This window comes from Canis lupus, chromosome 14 (genome assembly GCF_003254725.2).
Source record: "Canis lupus dingo isolate Sandy chromosome 14, ASM325472v2, whole genome shotgun sequence".
Taxonomy (NCBI): Eukaryota; Metazoa; Chordata; class Mammalia; order Carnivora; family Canidae; genus Canis; species Canis lupus.
The window spans coordinates 27,038,703-27,060,741 of NC_064256.1; the positions used below are offsets into that span (position 1 = coordinate 27,038,703).

Below are 22,039 nucleotides of genomic sequence, written 5' to 3' on the forward strand. Positions count from 1 at the left end.
ACCTCAGAACATGAACTTTCTCATAGCCTAAATACAGGCAGCTCCACCCATGTAACTCTTCTGGCTGTGATCATGGCTAGTCAGAGCTGGACACTGGTTCAAGCCTACCCAATCCTTAGACTTTCATTACCTTCTGAGTTTTTTCTCACTCTAGACTTTTGAACTAAACGAGATGTTTTCTAGCCAGTGGGTGGCTGCTATGGGAACTGAAAGACTGCCATGTGGATTTGGTGGCTATATTGGATCCTGAGGAGGATCCATAAAGGACAGCAGAGTAGAGAGAACTAGAAAATTTCAGAAAAACCAAGGGAAGATGAGCTATGCAGCTCTGGTAAGAGAAAAGAGTGGGTCTATTTTCTTGATTGTTTCTGGTTCCCATTAATCCCAACTTTGCATCTTGCCTTTGAGCTTTATGAGATTTCTCTATATTCTTTTACTAAGTCATTTTCACGGCGTTCAATTAGACTTACAACTTGATGCTTTGTATGTTCGAAAAGAGGCAGTTTTCAGCAAAGTACGACAAGACAGAAAATGAAGGAAGCTGGGGGCAGTTAACCACTCTTCAACACAAGGGATAGGTAGCCGTCCCACATACATATATGCAGCAAACTCTGAAGTATTCCAGGCTGTTGCGAACAGATAATCAGAGGATATGGTGTCAATGATGCTGCCCATCCTTTTTTTTTTTTTTTTTGCTGCCCATCATTTTCAACATCATTGAAGAGTTATATGAGGAGGTCCTTGGGAAGCGAAAAACTGACAGTCATCAACAGGCTCATTTTTGCCGCCCATTGTCAGGATTAATGGCTGAGTTCTATGAAAAATGTAAGGTATCTAGGAAAAGACTTTGTAAGATGTTTCTTTTTTTTTTTTTAAAAAAAGATTATGTATTTATCTATTCATGAGACACACACAGAGAGAGAGAGAGAGAGAGGGAGAGAGAGAGAGGCAGAGACACAGGCAGAGGGAGAAGTAGGCTCCATGCAGGGAGCCCAACGTGGGACTCGATCCCAGGTCTCCGGGATCAGGTCCTGGGCCGAAGGTGGCGCTAAACCACCAAGCCACTGGGGCTACCCAGATGTTTCTTATTCAATGTTAAATATTAGAAATTTCAGCATAACTGTATTTTACTAATGTTTACAAATATATCATCTCATCCTCTTCATCAGATGAGGAAAATATGTTGAAAATGTATGGATTCTTAAGACTATCAGGATTTTCTTTTTCTATAAAGAATTGAGTTGATGTTTTTGGTATCATTTGCAAACAGTGACTGAGAAAACATCAGCTACAGGGCTATCAAAGTCTCAGAAGTAATTAATACATTCCACATAGATCATCTACAAATCTTTTATGAACAAAAGAGGCTATTCCTCTTTTGTTTCCCCATTTAACATGTTTAATATTTAGGCTACTTCATATCATTTTAGAAATAAGAGGCACACATATCATGAAGAATGAATTATTAAGTGGCATAAAGGAAAGCAAAATATTACATTATTTAATTAATATAAATACACTGGTTTAAACTCTAGCACATAAGTACTATAAAAATAATTACAGAGTAATAATGATACTTATAAAATATATAATATATATATGTTCCATTATTGATTCTAAATATTTACAGATAATTTTAATCTAAAATTTAAAATTTTATTATGTATGTTGTGATTTGGATAAGTTTCATAATTCATGAATATGAAAAATAAGATATATTTATAATTCCATCAAAAAGATTATGATACTTTAATATTTTAGAAAAAGGGCTGGCAGGGATATTTTAAAAGTTTAGAGAAGTTTATATTTAAATAGAGGGCCAGAGAAAGGATTGGAATATTGGACAACTCAAACATTTCATTTAAATGTTAACATGAATAAACACAAAAAGCCAAGCATATTAAACAAAGCCTATAATCTGAATTCTTTTTGGAAAATGATTTATAAGGTAAACATTGAAAGGTACACATTTTAAAGCATTTTTGCTTAAGTTCTCAGACACTCATTATCTTCAAAGTATTATCCAAATGGATTCTGGATAAAACATTTTAAAGTTAATAAATGTAAAAATATCAACAAGAAGTAAGAAAAATTAAATTTCTTCTCCATAAATTTATCAAATTACTTGCTTTTCTAAACTCATATTATATTTCTAAAACATTACTTTCATTTGCATGAGTCATTAGCTTTCATAAAGAGTGCTTTTATATAAAATCTGTAAACCATAGCATTTCTTCATTATTAGCATGTACAGGCCCATTAAATCTATTATAAATGGATAGTCTACTGATTAATATTTTAATTGTAGCTTGGGGTTCTTGATGTAGATCTAGAAAATATTAATGAAAGATTAAAAGTGTTGGTTTAGACATTTCAGAATAAATCCTTGAGCAATTATAACTTTTTAGTCATAAAAAATACATTGAAAATTAATTTAATAAGGTATTGATAAAGTTGCTATGTTGAATACAGCAAAGGTCGTAAAGAGACAATTATTAAAATTATATCTATTTTTATTACATCTATTTTTGTAGGAATTTTAATTCCAATTATTAACTTTTAAAAAGTATTCAGTTTTTTTTTTTTTTTAAAGTATTCAGTTTTATCTAGTTTTCTTTTTCTTTCTAGGACTTATATTTTTATGAGAGCACAAAAATTGAGACACACACTAATTGTCAATTGCATTGTCATTCTGCATTCATGTATCTGTACTTTTGGTAACAAAGTAAAACATGGTGAAATACTGTATTTTCTTTCTTTTTTAAAATATTTTATTCATTTATTCATGAGAGATACACAGAGAGAGAGAGAGAGAGGCAGAGACACAGGCAGAGGGAGAAGCAGACTCCATGCACCGGGAGCCCGACGTGGGATTCAATCCCAGGTCTCCAGGATCCCGCCCTGGGCCAAAGGCAGGTGCCAAACCGCTGTGCCACCCAGGGATCCCTCTTAAATAATTATTTAAAAATACCTTTCCGTAAATATGAAATAAATTAAAATCTCTTTAATTCTGACATTAAATGCTATTATTTACAAGATTCTTACCAAAGTCAGCATAATTTTAGTCTAAAAATGTCTTACTTTATCTTATAGTTTAAACATGACTTAGAAAAAAAATAAACATGACTTAGGAATGCTCAATATTTCCACTTAAAAGAACAAAATGAGTTTTGTGAACTTGCATGCTTTAAAATAGATATCTTCAAATTAAAATATTTTCTGGGGGTGCCTGCGGGCTCAGTTGGTTAAATGTTTGCCTTAGGCTCAGGTCTTGATCTCTGGGTCCTGAGATTAAGCGTGGTGTCAGGCTCTCTGCTCAGTGGGGAGTCTACTTCTCTCTCTCTCTCTCTCATAAATAAATATAAAAATATTTTTTTTAAATTAAAATATTTTCTGGAAAAGACAAAGTGAGGTCAAATATGAGATAGGAGAGGAAAAGATTTATAACTGTAGATAATCTAGAATTATTTATATCTGAGGCAAATCCTTCAATCACATGTTTATACTTGTTGACATTACCTACTTCCCCAATAATTAATGCCATTAAGTTTTCTTTTATTGGGACGCCTGGGTGGCTCAGTGGTTGAGCGTCTGGCTTCGACTCAGGGTTCTGGGATTGAGTCCCACATCAGGCTCCCTGAGAGGAGACTGCTTATCTCTCTGCCTGTGTCTCTGCCTCTCTCTCTCTGTGTCTCTTATGAATAAATAAAATCTTAAAAAAAAAAAGTTTTTCTTTTATTTAGCATTCACTTCTCTTTTGATATTTGTAGAAGGATTTGATTTTGTGATAGTTTCTCTCTTTGCTTCTACATCAAAATAGATCAAGGTACCAAAAGAATGGAAAAATGAAACAGACAATTTCATGCTCTTTTTTACATATCAGTACAGTGACCAAGTAAGCCTTCCAAGACAAAAATTTCATTATTTCTTCCACTTCATTCAGAAGTGGTACAGGTTAGAGCAACAGAAAGACTTGAGGGGAAAAAACAGCAAAACTAAATATAGTATTTTTATCATGGAAAAATGATGGCTTTAGTCTCTGGAATATAGCCCAAAGCAATAAGTACGATGCAGGGTATGTCTTCTAGTAGCTTACTATTGTCTCGTCGGTAACACTGACTTCCTTCTAAGGCTGGAGCGACATTCTCCGGAATCCCCTTTTCTATGTGGTTCTCGGTTAGAGTTTGCTGATGAGAAAAGCTTTCCAGAGAGACAGGAGATGGAAATGGAAGTCATTATTTTTTCAAGGTGTTTGCATCTAGGTATTTGGATAGATAAAAAAAAAAATTACAGTGGCTTTGCAACAATTTTTTTATAATGACCTGCTTTGCTTGAGAAATTGGTGGAGTTTTTAAAGATTCTCAAGTATTGCAGCAGCTCTAAGAAAGTTGAAAGGCATCTGCTTGAGCCTTTAGGCTGTCTTCAATATGTACTTCTCTGAGCTCCAGCAGCTGCTTTCCTGACCTCTACCTCCCCTTTCCCCACCCTCACCTCCAGCTCTTCCAAGAATCCTCAGAGTTCCTAATTCTGCATTAAACACTTCATATCTGGATACATCAAATGGCTTCTGTTATGTTGACTGATGACTTACTCTTGATGATAAAGACACCATCACAGTAAGAATTGGGAAATACTCAGTTTATTAGGTTATGGTGAATGTCTCAAATATCAGATACATCATCTCAATATGAAAATAACAAATCACATTTCCAGGTCAATTCAGATTACCTGGATTTCTTCTTTGATATTCTCTAACAATGACAGGTAAGAGCATTCTATATGTTATTAGTTTCTTCAGTCTTTAAATAATTTTTAAAATTAGGTTCAAATCAACTTCAAGTAGTTATCTTCAACTTTTTCTGAATTAAAAATTTCATTCTTACAACAGGCTTGTGATGCACATAACTTGATATTAATGGCGTTTTGTCTGTAGTAGGAAGAGGGAAATCAAGTTTCAATGAATATTAGAAAACCATTTGACCCTTGCTCATTATTTGTACCTCCTTTTCTCTGATGTGACAGAAAGCTCTTGGTTCTACGTTTGCCACTGCAGACTAAATACTGTTCTCATAAAACTAAGATCTAATCCAGATCATATTTAAATATCAAAGCAGTTGTGACTAAATGGAGCTTGGATACTACATTACTCCATCTTGACAAAAGGTTGTATTCAAGAAACATCCATGCTGAATAGAAGCCAGGACATTTCTTCCTGAAACTTTTCAGGAAAAGACTGTTTTTTCAGTGTGTGACAACATTTCTCTCCAGTCTCTTTCCTCATTTTTTTCCTTCTACAGGTCTATTCCTCTATTCAACGTAATAATCGTAATAATCGATAACCAACTTACACAATGTTTTCTCCATACTAGGCATATGTGTTAATTTAGTCCTTTAACAATCCTATGATTAGGTGTTATGAGCACCGTAGTACAGATGAAGAAACTGAAACTCAGGGGGTTTCAATACCTTGCTGAAGGTCATAGAGTGAATAAGTGGCAGGGCCAATGCTAAATGTACCTAGCAGCTGGCAGCAAGTTCTGAAACCTCTGGAAGCCTTTCATAAATCCACCTGTCTTTAGCACTTGTTTCTAGCTAGAAATTCTCGTTTTGTTGCTTCCATTGAAATTCTAGCAACTCAATCACTATCTTCCATTATTTTTCCCCCCACTACCTCAGGATGCTGGAAGAAGGGCCAGGAAGGTAGACAGGGAGGGAGCAGGGAGGAGTTCGGGGAGGAGTCAGGGAGGGTTCTGTGAAACCCATAAATAGTAATTGTTTGTTTGTTTTTCCCTGTTAAAAAGAAATTTATTTTTACCCTCTGTTATTGCTCACCAATGAGCAATAGAGTAAAGCTCAAGTGAGAACTGAAGTCAAGAATTTGGAAGAGAAGATTATAGGAAAGTAGGACATGGGGTCCCTGAGCTATTTTTTTGTTTGTTTGTTTTCCTTTTCCTTCTCCATGACCCACTGTTCTTTCCTTCCTTAATAAGACTCCAGGTACAGTCTCAGCAGCACCATTAGTGGGGATGAAGATAATCTGAGGAGGGAGTGAGGTAGTGAAGAAATAGATAAATATAGGTTATAGAGAAGACACCTAGTTTAGTATGTCAAAGTGGATTTGAAAGCTTTTGAAGTCATAGGGTTTTCTGTGCCATAAAAATCTCAAATAAAATAAAATAATAGACATGTTTGCTGCTGAATCAGGGCATTCGGGTTTTTACTTTTATTGTTCTTAACAACAGTTAATCAAATGGATACTCAATAACTTTGGTATTCTGGTTTTCAAAACACAGTAATGTTATGAGTTTGTTTTTGTTTTTGTTTTGTATGCATCCAGGCTGGACACCAGGGCAAGGAGAAGTGCAAGTGCATGTCCACTTTGCCTCTAAGCCACATTGATTCACTATCACACTTCAGAAAGAAAATTCTTTATCATTTTTCAAATTATGGTACTCCAGCAGACTGATATTCACAACCTTGGGCTTTCTGAAATGCTAAATAGAATATAATTGCTATTTATTTATTTTTTAAAAGATTTTATTTATTTATTCATGAGAAACAGAGAGAGCGGGGGAGAGACACAGGCAGGGGGAGAAGCAGGTTCCATGCAGGGACTCAATCCCAGGTCTCCAGGATTATGCCCTGGGACGAAGGCTGTGCTAAACCCCTGAGCCACCCAGGCTGCTGTATAATTGCTTTTTAAATTAAAACTAATGCAGATTAACTTTAAGAAACTTTCGAGAGCTCTGCTGCCTTTCTGTTGTTGTTGTTTTTGCGATTAGCATTACCCTCATACATACTGGAATTAGGACTGACAAAATACCTTGGCTGTAGATATTTACAAATTTAAGACTGGAGACAAGATAAAATTCAGTTTAATCTTGTAAGCACAGATTTGATTACAGAAACTCTTAAAATAGATGTTTCTATAGCACTGGCCTTCTAAATAAGTGTGGGGCTCTATCAGGAACTCTAAGAAAGCATCTATTTTTCCTTTGTTTTCTTGATTTTTAAAATTTAAATAGATCCAAATTCTAATGATAAGAAGAGGGTTTTTTTTTTTTTTCTTTCCCTGAAATTGATTCTAATAGGGAGCAAATAAAGAGAAAGAATTACAGTCTGATGGGACACCTGGGTGGCTCAGTGGTTGAGTGTCTGCCTTTGGCTCAGGCCGTGATCCTGGTCCTGGGATTGAGTCCCACATTGGGCTCCCTTTGGGGAGCCTGCTTCTCCCTCTGCCTATATGTTTCTTCCTCTCTCTCTGTGCCTCTCACGAATAAATAAAATCTTAAAAAAAAAAAAAGAAAAGAAAAGAAATACTGTCTGAGAAAAGAATGAGGATAGACAAGGTTTTTTTTTTTTTTAAAGATTTTATTTATTTATTTATGAGAGACAGAGAGATAGAGAAAGAGAGAGGCAGAGACACAGGCAGAGGGAGAAGTAGGCTCCATGCAGGGAGCCCGACGTGGGACTTGATCCCGGGTCTCCAGGATCCAGGATCATGCCCTGGGTAGAAGGCAGTACTAAACTACTGAGCCACCGGGGCTGCCTGATAGACAAAGTTTTAATGGCACACAATTCATCCTCAAATCAATCAAGTAGTGGATTTAAAAAAAAATTGAGGGAGGAGGAAGGTAGTCTTTTAATCTAGTATTTGACCAAAATATAAATTAATGGTCTTAAGTCCATATTGGGGAATATTGGTTTTCTTTCAGCTCCAGTGCCATGAAATAAAACATTATACTTGCCAGTCATATCTATTCATTAAAATTCCTTAAGTGCACATCAAAATTTTGAATAAGATAACTCTATAATGATACAAAATGATATTATTTTTAGTTTCAGAGGCAAATAGTAAATCCTCCCATGTTTTTTATTTAGAAGTAAAAGAAAATAAACATAATAGGTAGGTGTCAATTGCTAAGTAGAATATCTGAGTAGACAGCAGATGTCAATATATAATATTTATTTTCTGTTTAAAATTGAAAATACCTGTACTTTCTTTTCACATTTGACTCCAGAATATCCATTGCGACAGGAGCACACATTGGGAAATACACATCTCCCTCCATAAAGACACTTCTGTTTGCAAATTGCTGCAATACACAGATTTTTACAATTACTGTCCTTTGACACAAATGCTTATGACATCATCTATTCTGGTGGTCTGAAGCCATTCAGCTACTCAACTATAAAATAGTCATAAGATTTTATGAACGACCAACTGCAGTCCCATCCTTGTGCAGCCACTGTGCATGCACACACACACACACACGCACACACTCATACACAAAAAAACAAGACATTCAAAACACAACACAGTATTTTCACATTTCTATGAAGATATTATTAAAGCAAATAGAATTTTCATTGGCTACACTTTAAACACTAGGTATATGGTTTTGTTTTCTTTAGAGAGGAGATACAAATCAGCAACATAAAATAGAATTCATAATTTGCTTTTTAATAATTTAGCAAAAGTTTAAAAGAGATAATTCAGTACTGGCCAGTGTATGGAAAAATTGACAATTTAATATACTATCATTGAATGTAATAACTTTATTAGAAACTCCCTAAAGGAATGCCTGGGTAGCTCAGAGGTTGAGCGTCTGCCTTTGGCTCAGGGCGTGATATCAGAGGGGTAGGATCAAGTCCCACATTGGGCTCCCTGCATGGAGCCTGCTTCTCCCTCTGCCTGCGTCTCTGCCTCTCTCTCTCTCTCATGAATAAATAAAATATTTAAACAAACAAAAAAAAGAAACTTCCTAAAAATTTTTACACTAGCAATTTCTTCCTTAAAATCTCTTCTCATGAAATCTAATACCTATACCTATCTCAATATACCTCAATATCGATCTACTTATCTATCATCTATCTATCTAATCTATCAACCTACACTATCATCTATCTACCTACTGACTTATAGAGAAAATGCCTGGTAGAGTAATACTCTGTAAATGACTATAATGTTCAAAATAAGAGTAAAAATCAAGTGAATGTCATATGTATATATGTACATATAAATTATGTTACATTTAAAATTACATTTTATATGTATTACAGAACTTAATATTCCATTCAAAATTATGTTTTGAAGGACATAGAAAATGCTTTTAAGTAATACTGAGTGAAAATAAGCATAATATAAAATTGCATACAATACAGTTATTTTTCATGAGAGAGGTATCTGCTTCCAGAGCTCGTAATGAAAGCTTGTATAACTCAAGAATAATATTTTCTTTGGTATAAGTGCAACATTAAAAGGTTATGTTCTTCTCAGGGCTGGTAGGTATGGTTGGGCAGGTTGTGTAAGGCACAAAGTTCCACAGCTAAAGAAGAACTTTTCACATCACAGACATCATAGATTTGAATATTTGTTACAAGAACTTTCCAGCAGATGGCAATAAGACATCTAGTTCAAGTAACGTCAATATTTAGAATTTCTGGACAGTTGGAAATAAAGGATTTTGAGGAAGGGGACTTTGAAAAATTCTCAGAGAAGCTGCAAGGTACAAAATTAGAGGCACATCTTCAGGCCGTGGTCAGAGTACTTCAATCCACACACACTAGGTCACGTCCCACATTAATGTGCTTTTAATATCTTATCATTCTCCCTCCTGGTCCACATAGACCTCTCTCCAGAGTAAGCAGGCCAAATTGACGGTAATAGCTCTTTTTTCTAGCAATTTAATCACACTGACCTTCAAGCAGATCAAACTTTTGAGCAGATATTTCCTAACTAGGTACTAGCACTTAGTGAATTCTTTGATAATATTTTCTTAGGATGAAAAATGTACAAATTATAATAGCAGTTACCAATAAAATAAAGTCAAAGAGTCATAAAAGATATATGCAGATTCTCTGGTACATGGAAAGAAGTGTGGTTCATAAAATATCAAAAAACAGGGCAAGTATTTCTAGTAAAAACACATGGTCATTTTGCAACTGTATATATTCAGTTTACAATGCACTTGGATCATCAGTTTTGAAATGATGCAATTATTGATCACTTGAAAATATTTGGGGGGATTTCCAGTTTTTCCCATTGAGTCAATTATTCAATATTTATTTATTTATTTATTTATTTATTTATTTATTTATTTAAAGATTTTATTTATTTATTCATGAGAGACACACACACACACACACACAGAGAGAGAGGCAGGGACGCAGGGAGAGGGAGAAGCAGGCTCCATGCAGGAAGCCCGATGTGGAACTTGATCCCAGGACCCCAGGATCACACCCTGAGCTGAAGACAGGTACTAAACTGCTGAGCCACCCAGGGATCCCCAAGTTTTTAAATATTTTAACATGGTATTTCAAGTTTTCATAAATTTCAAAATTTCATGAAATTTGATTTTCTTCAATATCCTGACACCTCATCTATGTAACATCTATGACTAAAACTAAAGGGAACTATATTAACATACTAAAGTCATAAAAGGAATTAGTTCTGGGTGGTGAAATCTGGGACAATTTAGTTTAAAATTTTTTTTAATGTTTTATTATTTTCATGATTAATATGTATTTTTCTCATAATATGAAAAAATACTCAAAGTGTATATTAAGTGCTTCTTCAGCACACCTGAGAGAACTTCAAAGGCAATGCACAGACTGTAATTTGGAGTTAACTCTATCATACAAAATCTTAAAATCATTTTACCATATTTTCTCCTTTTGAATGGGTGTAACAATGAATAAGATTTTCTTTATTTCTAAAACCATTTTTTGAATGGATCAATATGCTGGGATTTGCTCTTTTCTGTGATTTTTCCTCACACTACACTTTGATAATTGTAAAGATTCAGGTTCAAGAATGTAGACTAAAAGACAAAGTTTGTAGGCTTACGTATTTGACACTGCCCTCCTTCCCATGTGGTAGGACAATGGCATATACTGGGAGCAATACATTCGCCACCATTTTTACATTTCTGAAAGCAGAGAGCTGTAAACAGAAATATAAAAAAGTTAAAAAATTAAACCGCAAAAAATTTCACTAAAGGAGAGAACCAGTTAAAAGTTGATGATTTAAAGTTTTCTCGTAACATTTTGCCAAGAATATTTTTCACTGTTCTTGCTGACTCTAATAAGTTGGTTTTAATGAGTATATAACGTTCCACTGATCTAATGCATTGTGTTTCAACTTTTCCTCAATTGTTGGATATTTAAGTTGCCTCTTATTTTTCACTTTGATAAATACCTTATAATAGCTGATAATTTTAAATAATAATTTAAAAAAGGAAAAAAAATGAATCATTTGGATGAGGAGAGCTGCTATCACCTCAAAATCTAGCCAGACTTGAAAGCAGGAGCACCCCAACTTGGAAGGTTCTGAATTGGTTGGTCTGAGACAGGGTGGAGGAATGTCATTTTTTACCGTTTCTCCTGTCTTCTACTTAATGACAAGGAGACAGGACTTAAAGACTTGTCATTTATGTTGGCAATCACAGTGTAGAGACTGGAAAAACACCCTCTTTCTCTGGTAACCTGAAAGAATGAATTCAGAGCGCTTGGCATTTTACTCTATTTCAAAAGGGAATCCCCTAAAGTAGGAACAAAAAACACAACACAACAAAAACAAGGAAAATGTTTTTTGTAGTAAATTCTGCTTTATGTTCTCATGAGGCTTTAACATTTGAAGAGTATTCTTACCTATGTTGCATTGTTTCCCTCTCCAACCGGAAGGACAAGAGCAAATGTTTGGTCCCACGCATTTTCCTCCATTCATGCACATGGGATCACAGATACCTTAAGGTAAAAGGATGAAACAGCCCTGAAACAGCAATACTTTTGAGATTTAATGTGTCTGCTTTACCTGTGGTTGGCAAATACATCCAGTGGTGTCTTACTTTTTTGGCATCTCTTCCCAGCATATCCTTCACGACAGGCGCACACATTATTTCTCATGCAGCGGCCACCATTCTTACAGGGAGGGTGACAGATAGCTAAAAGAACACATGGCAGCAATCTGTGAATATTACAAATTCAATTATTATATATTACATATTGCATCATGTGCTTGTTATCTATGGGGCCATAAGGCAGAGAAATGTGCTATTAAAATAAAAGATCACAACTGCAGGTGATTAAAACCATCCTTTCTAAATCATAAAATCCAATGCTCATAGCTTTAAGCAGCTAGTGAATTAGCACAATTTGAAATGTATTGATGAAATGTTCACAACAAATGGCATCTTTGGTATTATAATGCTTAAATTATGAATCTTATATTTCACCACTCTTATAAGTTAAGAGTGAGTGAAATGATCTGGATGGAACCAAGAAAATAAGTTAAAACCTGGTTCAAAATAAGAAATGTATCTATTCCTGCAGAAATTAGAAAATGTCAATAATCTGTCATAGGATTTTTGGAAAATAATCTTAAATTGACTTTTGAATAAAGGCAGAGCTTTATATGTGACTTATTTCTGTGGATGCTTAGTGAAAATTCATTTTAACAATAAATCCTTGGCTTTGTTAGGAATATTTATTGGATAACCTTGACTATGCTATTACTCGTATTTTCTGTGTAAATGATTCTGCTCCATGGAATTCAGAAGTTAATATTTATCATCTTTTACGAGAGAATTTTTATTGTTTCATGTTTCTTCCAGACATGATGATTAAATGCCTTTACTTAAAAAAAATAAAAAATAAAAATAAAATAAAAAAGCAATCCTGCCTGGAAATTTAAAGTTTATTTTTTCTGTAAATGATAATAAAGATCATGTTTTTTAATCTCTCCTGCATCTTGTCCAGCATGTCTTAAAGACAATGGAGCATCTGGGGGTCTCAGTCAGTTAAGCGCCCTACCTAAGAGCCTGATTTCAGCTTAGGTTGTTTCTCAGAGTCATGAGATCAGCTCTACATTGGGCTCTGCTCTGGGCATGGAGCCTGCTTAGCATTCTCTCTCTCCCTCTACCTCCGCCCTTCCTCCTATTCCTCTCTAAAAACAAAAAAACGAAAAAATGAAAAAAAATACTATTATTTATGGTAGCTAGCCATGTGCTTACAGTATGTATGTCTCACTTAATCCTACAGCAACTGTCTAGTTCAAACCTGAAAGTCAGGAGGTCTAATCCTAGAGACTTTAAGTAAATTTCAAACCATGCCAGCTACAACTTTTAGAGGCTACCTAATTCCAAAACCTGCTAACATGACATATGTTCAATAGGTACATTTTAGTTCAATATTTAATAATTGAGAGATCTGCTCCTTTCCCAGTTATACAGTTGGCATATAAAGTTTAGAGAAGTTTTCTCACTCTTATCTTACATCTACTGCAAGGAGCATGAGAGAGATCAGCTTTTTATTTCTCTCTTACATTCTTAGTCAAAACTACATCTATAGCTCATAAATATGGGTTTAGACATAGTCGCTTGGTTTCCAAGGTTTGCCTTAACTTAGTCTTTACTTCCTCCCCTTTCACAAACTAGTTCCTTAAAGGAAATCTTAATTAGAAAAACTCATCTGCCATGCCTATATAGCTAGTACTCTAGTGATGGTTTCTTCCCTACCTCAATGGCAATGAAAGAATCCTAGCCAACCTCCAAATAAAAGAAATGAAATCACATCAAAGTATAACATGGCAAGGAAAGTATAGGTTTTAGGAATTGAATTATGACAGGTTCTGACATGTTTCTACTAAAAATCTACTCTGCATTTTGCATAAACCCAAAGATATGATGATGTAGAAAATACATTTTAAATTCCATTTACTGATATTAATTCATGACTACACCGTGAGCTTCAGGACATGCTCGTTATTTTGAAAAAACAAAACAAAACAAAACCCTGTATCCTTACTATATCAGGAAAAGCATTAAAATAGCAGGCCACAAAGGGGGGAAATGATGCGTCTTTAGGTCCCCATATCACCTTGCACAGTGCCATGCATAGCTAGCTTTTCATAAACGTTTAATAAAACTGAAGTTGAGAGATCATGAGATAATAGCAGACATTAGCTTAGCCATAAATCAAATGCTTTTGCTGTGGGGGCAATAAAAATGACACCACTGCACACAACAGACTGCAAGAGAACTTTGCTTATTTGGTTCACACTTCGATCCTATCGAACTGCACAGACAAGTGCCAAGGTCGGGAGCCTAATGTATGTTGAATAAATACAAATATTTATTTTATTTTTTTAATTTTTTTAAATTTTTATTTATTTATGATAGTCACAGAGAGAGAGAGAGGCAGAGACACAGGCAGAGGGAGAAGCAGGCTCCATGCACTGGGAGCCCGATGTGGGATTTGATCCCGGGTCTTCAGGATCACGCCCTGGGCCAAAGGCAGGCGCCAAACCGCTGCGCCACCCAGGGATCCCAATACAAATATTTTATATAATAACTCATACATTTCTATGATCTGGTCATTTGGTGGCCACAGGTGCAACATCACAAGAAATAGAGAAAAAAATAGCATCTTCCCTTTTGAGACTTATCTTATGTTTACTCTGAATTCTGTTTATACTTTTCCCTTTTTTTTCCCTTTTTATTTATAAGAAAAAAAGAAAGACATAAAAACTAATTACCATTCTGACACTGTGCACCAAAGAATCCATTTGGACAGAGGCAAGTGTTTGGCTTATTACAGGAACCACCATTGAGGCAAACGGGGTCACACAAAGCTGAACAGCAGGGGGAAGAGACACCATAAAAGTTTTATTATTTATAAAATGAAAGCTGCACTGAAGTACAAAAGAGTGCATAATGAAATATTTTATTTTTACTGCAAGTAAAACCCATAACCTACAATTAATTTGACTTCGCCAAACATAAGAGGAATGAAATAACTGGATAATAGCTTTGAAAGTTTGTTCATTAAGTTTACAAATAATACCACGCTAAGAATATGGAGGTTATCATTAGAATTCAGAATGCCCTCTGTAGGCTGAGAACATGATGGGAAACTAGAAGACATTTCAACAGCACTAAGGGATGGTCTGTAATCTACTCAAATACCTCTTTAAGTCTCCTTCCTAATCCAAATTGGAACACTCAAGTCGTTCTTTTTTTTTTTTTTTAAGATTTTATTTATTTATTCATGAGAGACAGAGAGAGAGAGAGAGAGAGAGAGAGAGAGGCAGAGGGAGAAGGAGACACAGGCAGAGGGAGAAGCAGGCTCCATGCAGAGAGCCTGATGTGGGACTCGATCCTGGGACTCCAGGATCACACCCTGGGCCCAAGGCCATGCTAAACTGCTGAGCCACCCGGGCTGCCCGGAACACTCAAGTCCTAACATTTTCAAAAGCATTCTCTGTTTTTGCTTCTTCCCTTGTCCCACTTTGAGAGGCACCCCCAATTCAATTTTTCAACCCAGACTTTACCTATCCTCCAAGGTCTACCTCAATACTATTTTCTTCCAAACTGTACATGCCAGAATGAATTTCTGTCCTCTCTGCTTCCAAGGAACTGTGCGTTAATTACATTGCCAATTATAATCCAACCTGTATCATAGTCTTTTTAAATAACTGTATCCTAAGTCTCCTTCACTAATGCTATGCTAGTTGAAGTCAGGGCAAACATCAAACTGATCTTTGTTTCCCCCTTGCATCATGCTTCACACATAGTTGGCAAGCTATAAACATTAAGTTAAATTTGTGAAGTCATTAGATCACAATAGATTAGATTACACATAGATACCTGCAAACATTGCTGGCAAAGAAGTAAGCCTGATATTGTGATAAAGAAACAGAATAATGTGATGGTGTCACTTAACTCAATTGCTTGAATGTTTCGTGAAACAGAATGTCTGTGTTGTGATTAAAAAAAAACAAACTTGAAAGAGATCGAGAAGATGTAGCACAGATCCGTTTCTCTCCACTCTAAGGCAAGTGGATGATGGAAATAAAAAGCCCCCCCCCCCCCGCCAAAAAAAAAGAAAGAAAGAAAAAGAAAGGTATTGGTTGGGGTGGATAACAGTAAAGCTGAAATACACTCTATGGTCTGAGACAAGAAAAAGAACCAAGATAAGAGATAGGGTTTTAGTAAAACTTCAAATTAATCTTATCATATTAATTTTAAGCTTTAAATTTGTTTTAACTGATTTATTCATTGAAATATTTATTTTACCTGTACCACAAGTAGGTCCATACCAGCCAGGCTTGCACTGGCAAATATCTGGTGTAAGACATTCACCTCCATTTTCACAGTGCCTGTTACAAACCACTAAGGTCATAGAATAAAAATAAAAGCAAAGTAAATTAGTCTTGGAATTGGTTATATTATTGGCTCTTACCTAGCTAGCTCATAACTGCCTATCACATTTTCTAATGAATGAGATCAGAAAGAAAAATAAAAATAATTTATTCTTTGGCTTTAAATAGTCTCTGATTCTCACATTCAGCTATTTTTTTGCTAATAGATATGGGGAAAGAAGAAAATCACTGAACTGAATGGTAAATAAGAGTTGGGTATTTGAGAAAATTATTAGTTATTAATGAAAATAATCATAGATATAAATGAAACAAGATAAACTTACATGCAAATCAACAAACTGAAATTCTTATTATCTCAAAGAAATGGTCAAGAAGAGAGTTGCTAAGAACAAAATTCTTTATCTTAGTACTGGCACCCAGGGCTCCTGGTGGTATGCAGAATGATAACTGTCATAATAAATCATTAATGTACGTTCTATAACTAGGCTCTGGGTTTATCTTAGTATTAAAGCCATCAACTATTTAAAGGAGCAGTTTCATTACATTAGGCTGCAAGAGAGTTCTGCTTACTTGTTTCACACCTTGGTCCTAGAAAACCATAAGGACAAGTGCAGAGATTTCCAGCCAAGCAGGTGCCACCATGTTGACAAGGTGGGCTACAATGTTCTGCAGACACAGATTATGTTATTATATCAGCTATTAGGAAAAGGTCAGTTTATATTTACAAATCATAGCCACAATAAACTTTCTTGTAAGAGCAATTTATAATAAACTCAGTTCTCTTTTATTTTTTTTAAAGATTTTATTTATTTATTCATGAGAGACAGAGAGAGAGAGAGAGAGAGAGAGAGATTGAGAGAGAGAGGCAGAGCCACAGGCAGAGGGAGAAGCAGGCTCCATGCAAGGAGCCTGATGTGGGACTCGATCCCGGGACTCCAGGATCATGCCCTGAGCAGGAGGCAGGTGCTAAACCGCTGAGTCACCCACCCAACCTCAGTTCTCTTTTACTATGAAATTTAGTTCTGTGGGATTGACTATTCGGGTTTATACCCTAAAAACACCAGCAAATCATCAGCATGTTTGGGTTAGTTGGATGGAAATATACCATCTTAGGTTTCTTCTGAAAAGTGAGACTTAGACTTACATGTTCCTGCCCTAAAAATACAATACTCCTATATTTCCACAATTACTTTCATATGCCATCAATATTGAGTGTTCTATTAGTTCACTCTCTACTGAATTTAATTTGTTAATTTGTACCTACGCTTGACATGAAAGTATTTAATGTAACTTAGTTTATTCATAATTATTGTACCATCTATCAAAGTGTGTTCTTTAAAATGTTATATTAAAAATAACAAATGTGTTCTTTTAAAATATTAACCATTTTTAAAATGCCATTTCATAACCTCTCCAAAGATTGCAACCAAAATAATAAAATTATATGGCTAAAGACATGTTATTAAAAATCACTCTTCAGGATTCTTTTTACTATTTAGTATCTTCTAACTATTTGGATTTAGCACTTTCTTGGAGCCACATTTGGCAAGTTATTCAATAATCAGGTGTCCTTTGCTTGAAGCTAAAATATACGTAGGGATATGGCACCTTATAACTAACACTCAAAAATATTACTTCCGAAGACAATTTTACCAAGGACAAATAAGCTATTACTCTTTGGATGTCTAATTCTCTATTTTTAAGTTTTCAGAATCTTCAAATGAATTAGTTTTAAGGATGCCTGGGTGGCTCAGCAGTTGAACAGCTGCCTTTGGCTCAGGGCATGATCCCAGTGTCCTGGGATTGAGTCGCACATTGGGCTCCCTGCGGGGAGCCTGCTTCTCCCTCTGCCTGTGTCTCTGCTTCTCTCTCTGTGTCTCTCATGAATAAATAAATAAAATCTTTAAAAATTAAATAAATTATTTTTAATAAACATTAAAAAGCTTAGACTTCCCCACCAGCATTAATGAGCATATATTAGTATAAACACAGTAAAACTGGTTTATCTTTACAAAAAAACTTTAAAGAAAACAGTTTTATTTTGGATCTGTTATTTGATTTTTAATTTGAATTATCACCTTCATCACAGGTTGCACCCCCATGTCCCGGGGGACAGTCACAAATGTTAGGCTTGATACATTTTCCATGGTTTTTGCAATCAGGATGACATACAGCTGCGTAAAATAAAGCTCATGTTTTAGAAATGTCAATTATCAATTAAATTCATTATGTGAACTAATGAATACCATACCTACCAGTTTGGCAGTTAGAACCAGTGTAACCAGGTTTACATTTGCATATGTTTGGGGCTACACACTCCCTGCTTTTTCCACATGGGTGTCTACAAATGGCTGCAGAAATGAAGGAAAAAAAGCTGAATTATTGATACAATATATACATGTTGCTCATAGACTTACAAGGAAGATCAAATTCTCTGAAATTTGAAAATTTTGAGGCTGCTTATTAAGCAATAACATCTGCATTTATCCATAAAATTTTTCCCTTGTATTTGTTTTACTACTAGAGTGACTGAGAAACATGACTAATATAGTCAGAAAGAAGTACCATATGTGGTAATTACTCCCATAGCAAAGCCTGACGAAGGTGGCTGCTAGCCATAAATGGGATTATAGTCTTCTTTCAGAGGTCTGTAAAGTTTCAGATACTAATCAGGTAAATGTTGGTAAATGGCAGGAATAATCAGAATATAAAAGTGCAAGAGCAAGATGCTAGGAACACATCCTAAGTTTATAGGTTTGTATTCCTTAAGCTTCTTTAACTCATGATATATTCTATTAGGCATTTAACATTTTTCTGAGGTAACCCAAATGTATGTGATTGTTTTGTTTTGTTTATTAATAATATGGAGTTTATATTATAAACATGTAAGAATTGAAAGTTATTATTATCACTATTCCTACAAAAAAAAAAAAAAAAAAAGAAAGAAAACCAAAAAAACAAAGTAATTACTCTTAGTAATACTGGGAACAAAGAAATACTCCAACAAGCTCTATTGCTTAAGTTGGTCTCAAATAAATCAAAATACAAATAACACAAAACAAATAACAAAATAACAGCAACACAGAAAAGCTTCTGCAGTACCAAAGCCAACAATTTGATTTGCATCGAAGAAAACAATACTGATAATTGTGAAGAGTAAACGCTCCTTTCAAAATTAAAGTGATGCCCAACTTGTTTTATTCTCAAGAGCTAGAGGAATTACAGAGAAATCTAGTTTATGCAAATAAGTGAATATGCCAGAATTAGTAATTTAAATTACTAATGGGCTAAATGCCCACCATGAGCTGAAAAGAACCCAGACCACAATGTCATTCACATCCTTATTTTATCTCTTTAGCTGCTTAATGCTAGGCAAGTGAGCTAGCCCACTAAGGCTCTGCCTTCCTATCTGGACAATGGGAAAAATAACACATAATATGTGGAGTCTTTATGCATTATATGGCATACCTGACAAAGAATGTTTCTATAGACCTTGGAACACAGAAGGTACTCAGAAAGTATTTATAATATATAGTTTTAGTACTATTTGATATTATTTAAAAAAATAACTCAGGAACACTCATGTTAATATTTTTTTGAAATATGAAGAGTATTTATACAAATAATAAACAAATACAATGAATAGAAATTGGTGTAGAAATTGGTGAACTAAGTGAAGTAAAAAGAAAAGCATCTCTTAATTACTTAAATGTGAACCAAATAGTTTTCTTCCCATCTTCTGAAGAATTTTCATACTACCTCTGCAATTGATACCATCTCCATAATATCCAAAGGGGCAGCGTCCACATTGGAAGTGACCATCTGTGGTTGGCACACAAGAAACACCGAGAAAACAAGGTGATCCAGCACAAGTTGATATTTTCATCCATCCAGGCTTTTCTGGCAAAACAGTGATGGCTCTAGTAACTGATGAGGCATACCTATCTTTATACTGCGTGTAACTTTGGGCAGACCTGTTAATTTGAGAATTATGCCCTCCTGCCTCTGTTTGGATGGTGCTCTGTATAAAATCCTTTACTTCACCAGGGGAATGATTTGGGTTAATGCTTAAAGAATTATGGTTGTTCATGGAAACTCCCAATTCCTCCAGACTGAGATTTGTACTGATAGTATGATCCATCTGTTCAAAGCCTGATATTTGATGGGAAAGAACTTTCTTTGAATTATTCATTTGAGTTGTAACTGATTTTAATGAGAAGTGTGAGATGTTACTGGGTGTGTCCAAGAACTTCTTGACAGTAGGAGGACTGTGGGTAAAGTTTGCCCCAGATGGTGAGTGATCTGTTGATGGTGGCTGAAATGCTGTATCTAAAGAACGAAAAAAAGAAAAAGAAATGTCAGTCAATAACATTTATTAATATTCTGCTCTTCCCATAGTATTTAACATTAAGCAATTAATTCCTTCATTTAATGTCTATCACATGTATACCATTATACTAGGAGTTGTATAGTAATAAGAAGTCACCAATCAGTTCCTGCCTTCAAGGGATTTGTAATCCATTTGGATATGCCAAGTACATAGAATGTTAAACATTGTAAAAGTTAAAGAACAATAACTAATAATTTTATTAAGAGTTAGAAATAGCCAACAAACATTTATTGACCACTTCATACACTGAGGCTCAAAGCAAAGGAAATTACTCACAATTCATAATAATAATCTGAAGCAAAAATTTTTTTAAAGATTTTATTTATTTATTCATGAGAGACACACAGGGGGGGGGCGGGCAGAGACACAGGCAGAGGGAGAAGCAGGCTCCATGCAGGGAGCCCGACATGGGGCAAATTTTAAATTATACAAACATACTATGTATAATTCTAAGCTAAGAATTTGAAATCTCAAAGAGATAAACATTTTTTTTCAAATTATAAATGATTAAATTGACTGAAGAAGAAACAGAGGAGTTGATAGAACAATTGCAAGGAAAGAAACAAAAATATTTTAGAGTCACCCCCAAATATGATGCCAAGACAGATGATCTAATGGAAAAAAATTACCAAATTATCAAGGAAAGAATATTTTATAAAACTCTTGCAATGCACAGAAAGAGATGAAAAGTTTTATAAACAATTGATCAAGTGGCATAATCCTATCATCAATACCATTTATGAAAATACATAAGCATTTTAAATGAAATACTAGCAAATCAAATGCAGCAGTGTAATTACAGACTCTTACATCAGGATGAAATAGACTTGTATCTCTACTAATCGAATTACATATAATTGCATTATAATATTAATAAAGAGAGCAATATAAAATGTTAAAAAGTAATTTGTTACAATTTTCTGTTGAAACATTCTGAAAAAGTTAGCCTAATGAAACATTAACAGAAATAACAGCAAGTAATAAATGATGCTGAAAAACCATTTGATAAAATTTGAAAACTACTTCTAATTTAAAACTAAAGAGAATTCTTAGAAAGTAACAAATAAAAGCATCCTTAACTGGGTGAAGGTTTTCTAGCAGAAACCTATGATGATATCATACTTAATGGTGAAACGTGAGAAGAATTTCCATTAAAACCATTAAGAAACAATTCTCTCCCTACACACTTTGCACTGGAGGTCCCAGCCGTTTCAATGAGGGCCCAAGTTTGAGAGCTGGAACTCTGCAGTCAGACTATTCAGGTTCAAATCTCTCTTCTTTTACAAACTCTATAAATCAGAACAGAATACTTAACTCATCTATGCCTCTGTAAAGATGAGTAATATCCATTAAATGGAAATAATAACAGTTACTGTCTATAACTATTGAGAGGACTGAATGAGATAGTATATAAATAATATCTAACGCTGGTATACCATGAATACAGAATAAATCATAATTACTACTATAATAAGAAAGTAAATAAG

General features: G+C 34.7%; 1 protein-coding gene across 3 annotated transcripts in view; it reads right to left on the bottom strand.

The window, feature by feature from the left end:
- The window catches only part of VWDE (von Willebrand factor D and EGF domains), a 97,599-nt gene that overhangs the window by 18,767 nt on the left and 56,793 nt on the right, over positions 1–22,039 (bottom strand). For 2 of the 3 annotated variants that reach the window (XM_025471198.3, XM_035698567.2), the window contains 10 exons: positions 19,922–20,491; positions 18,418–18,513; positions 18,241–18,336; positions 16,733–16,828; positions 16,077–16,172; positions 14,537–14,632; positions 11,850–11,945; positions 11,653–11,748; positions 10,850–10,945; positions 7,993–8,096 (listed from right to left, as the gene is read on the bottom strand). In XM_025471198.3, coding sequence (XP_025326983.3) covers positions 7,993–8,096; positions 10,850–10,945; positions 11,653–11,748; positions 11,850–11,945; positions 14,537–14,632; positions 16,077–16,172; positions 16,733–16,828; positions 18,241–18,336; positions 18,418–18,513; positions 19,922–20,491 — 1,442 coding nt within the window. Of the gene's footprint in view, positions 1–4,623; positions 4,928–7,992; positions 8,097–10,849; positions 10,946–11,652; positions 11,749–11,849; positions 11,946–14,536; positions 14,633–16,076; positions 16,173–16,732; positions 16,829–18,240; positions 18,337–18,417; positions 18,514–19,921; positions 20,492–22,039 lie in introns of those variants that run through there. The other variant, XM_035698566.2, reaches the window with a different exon arrangement.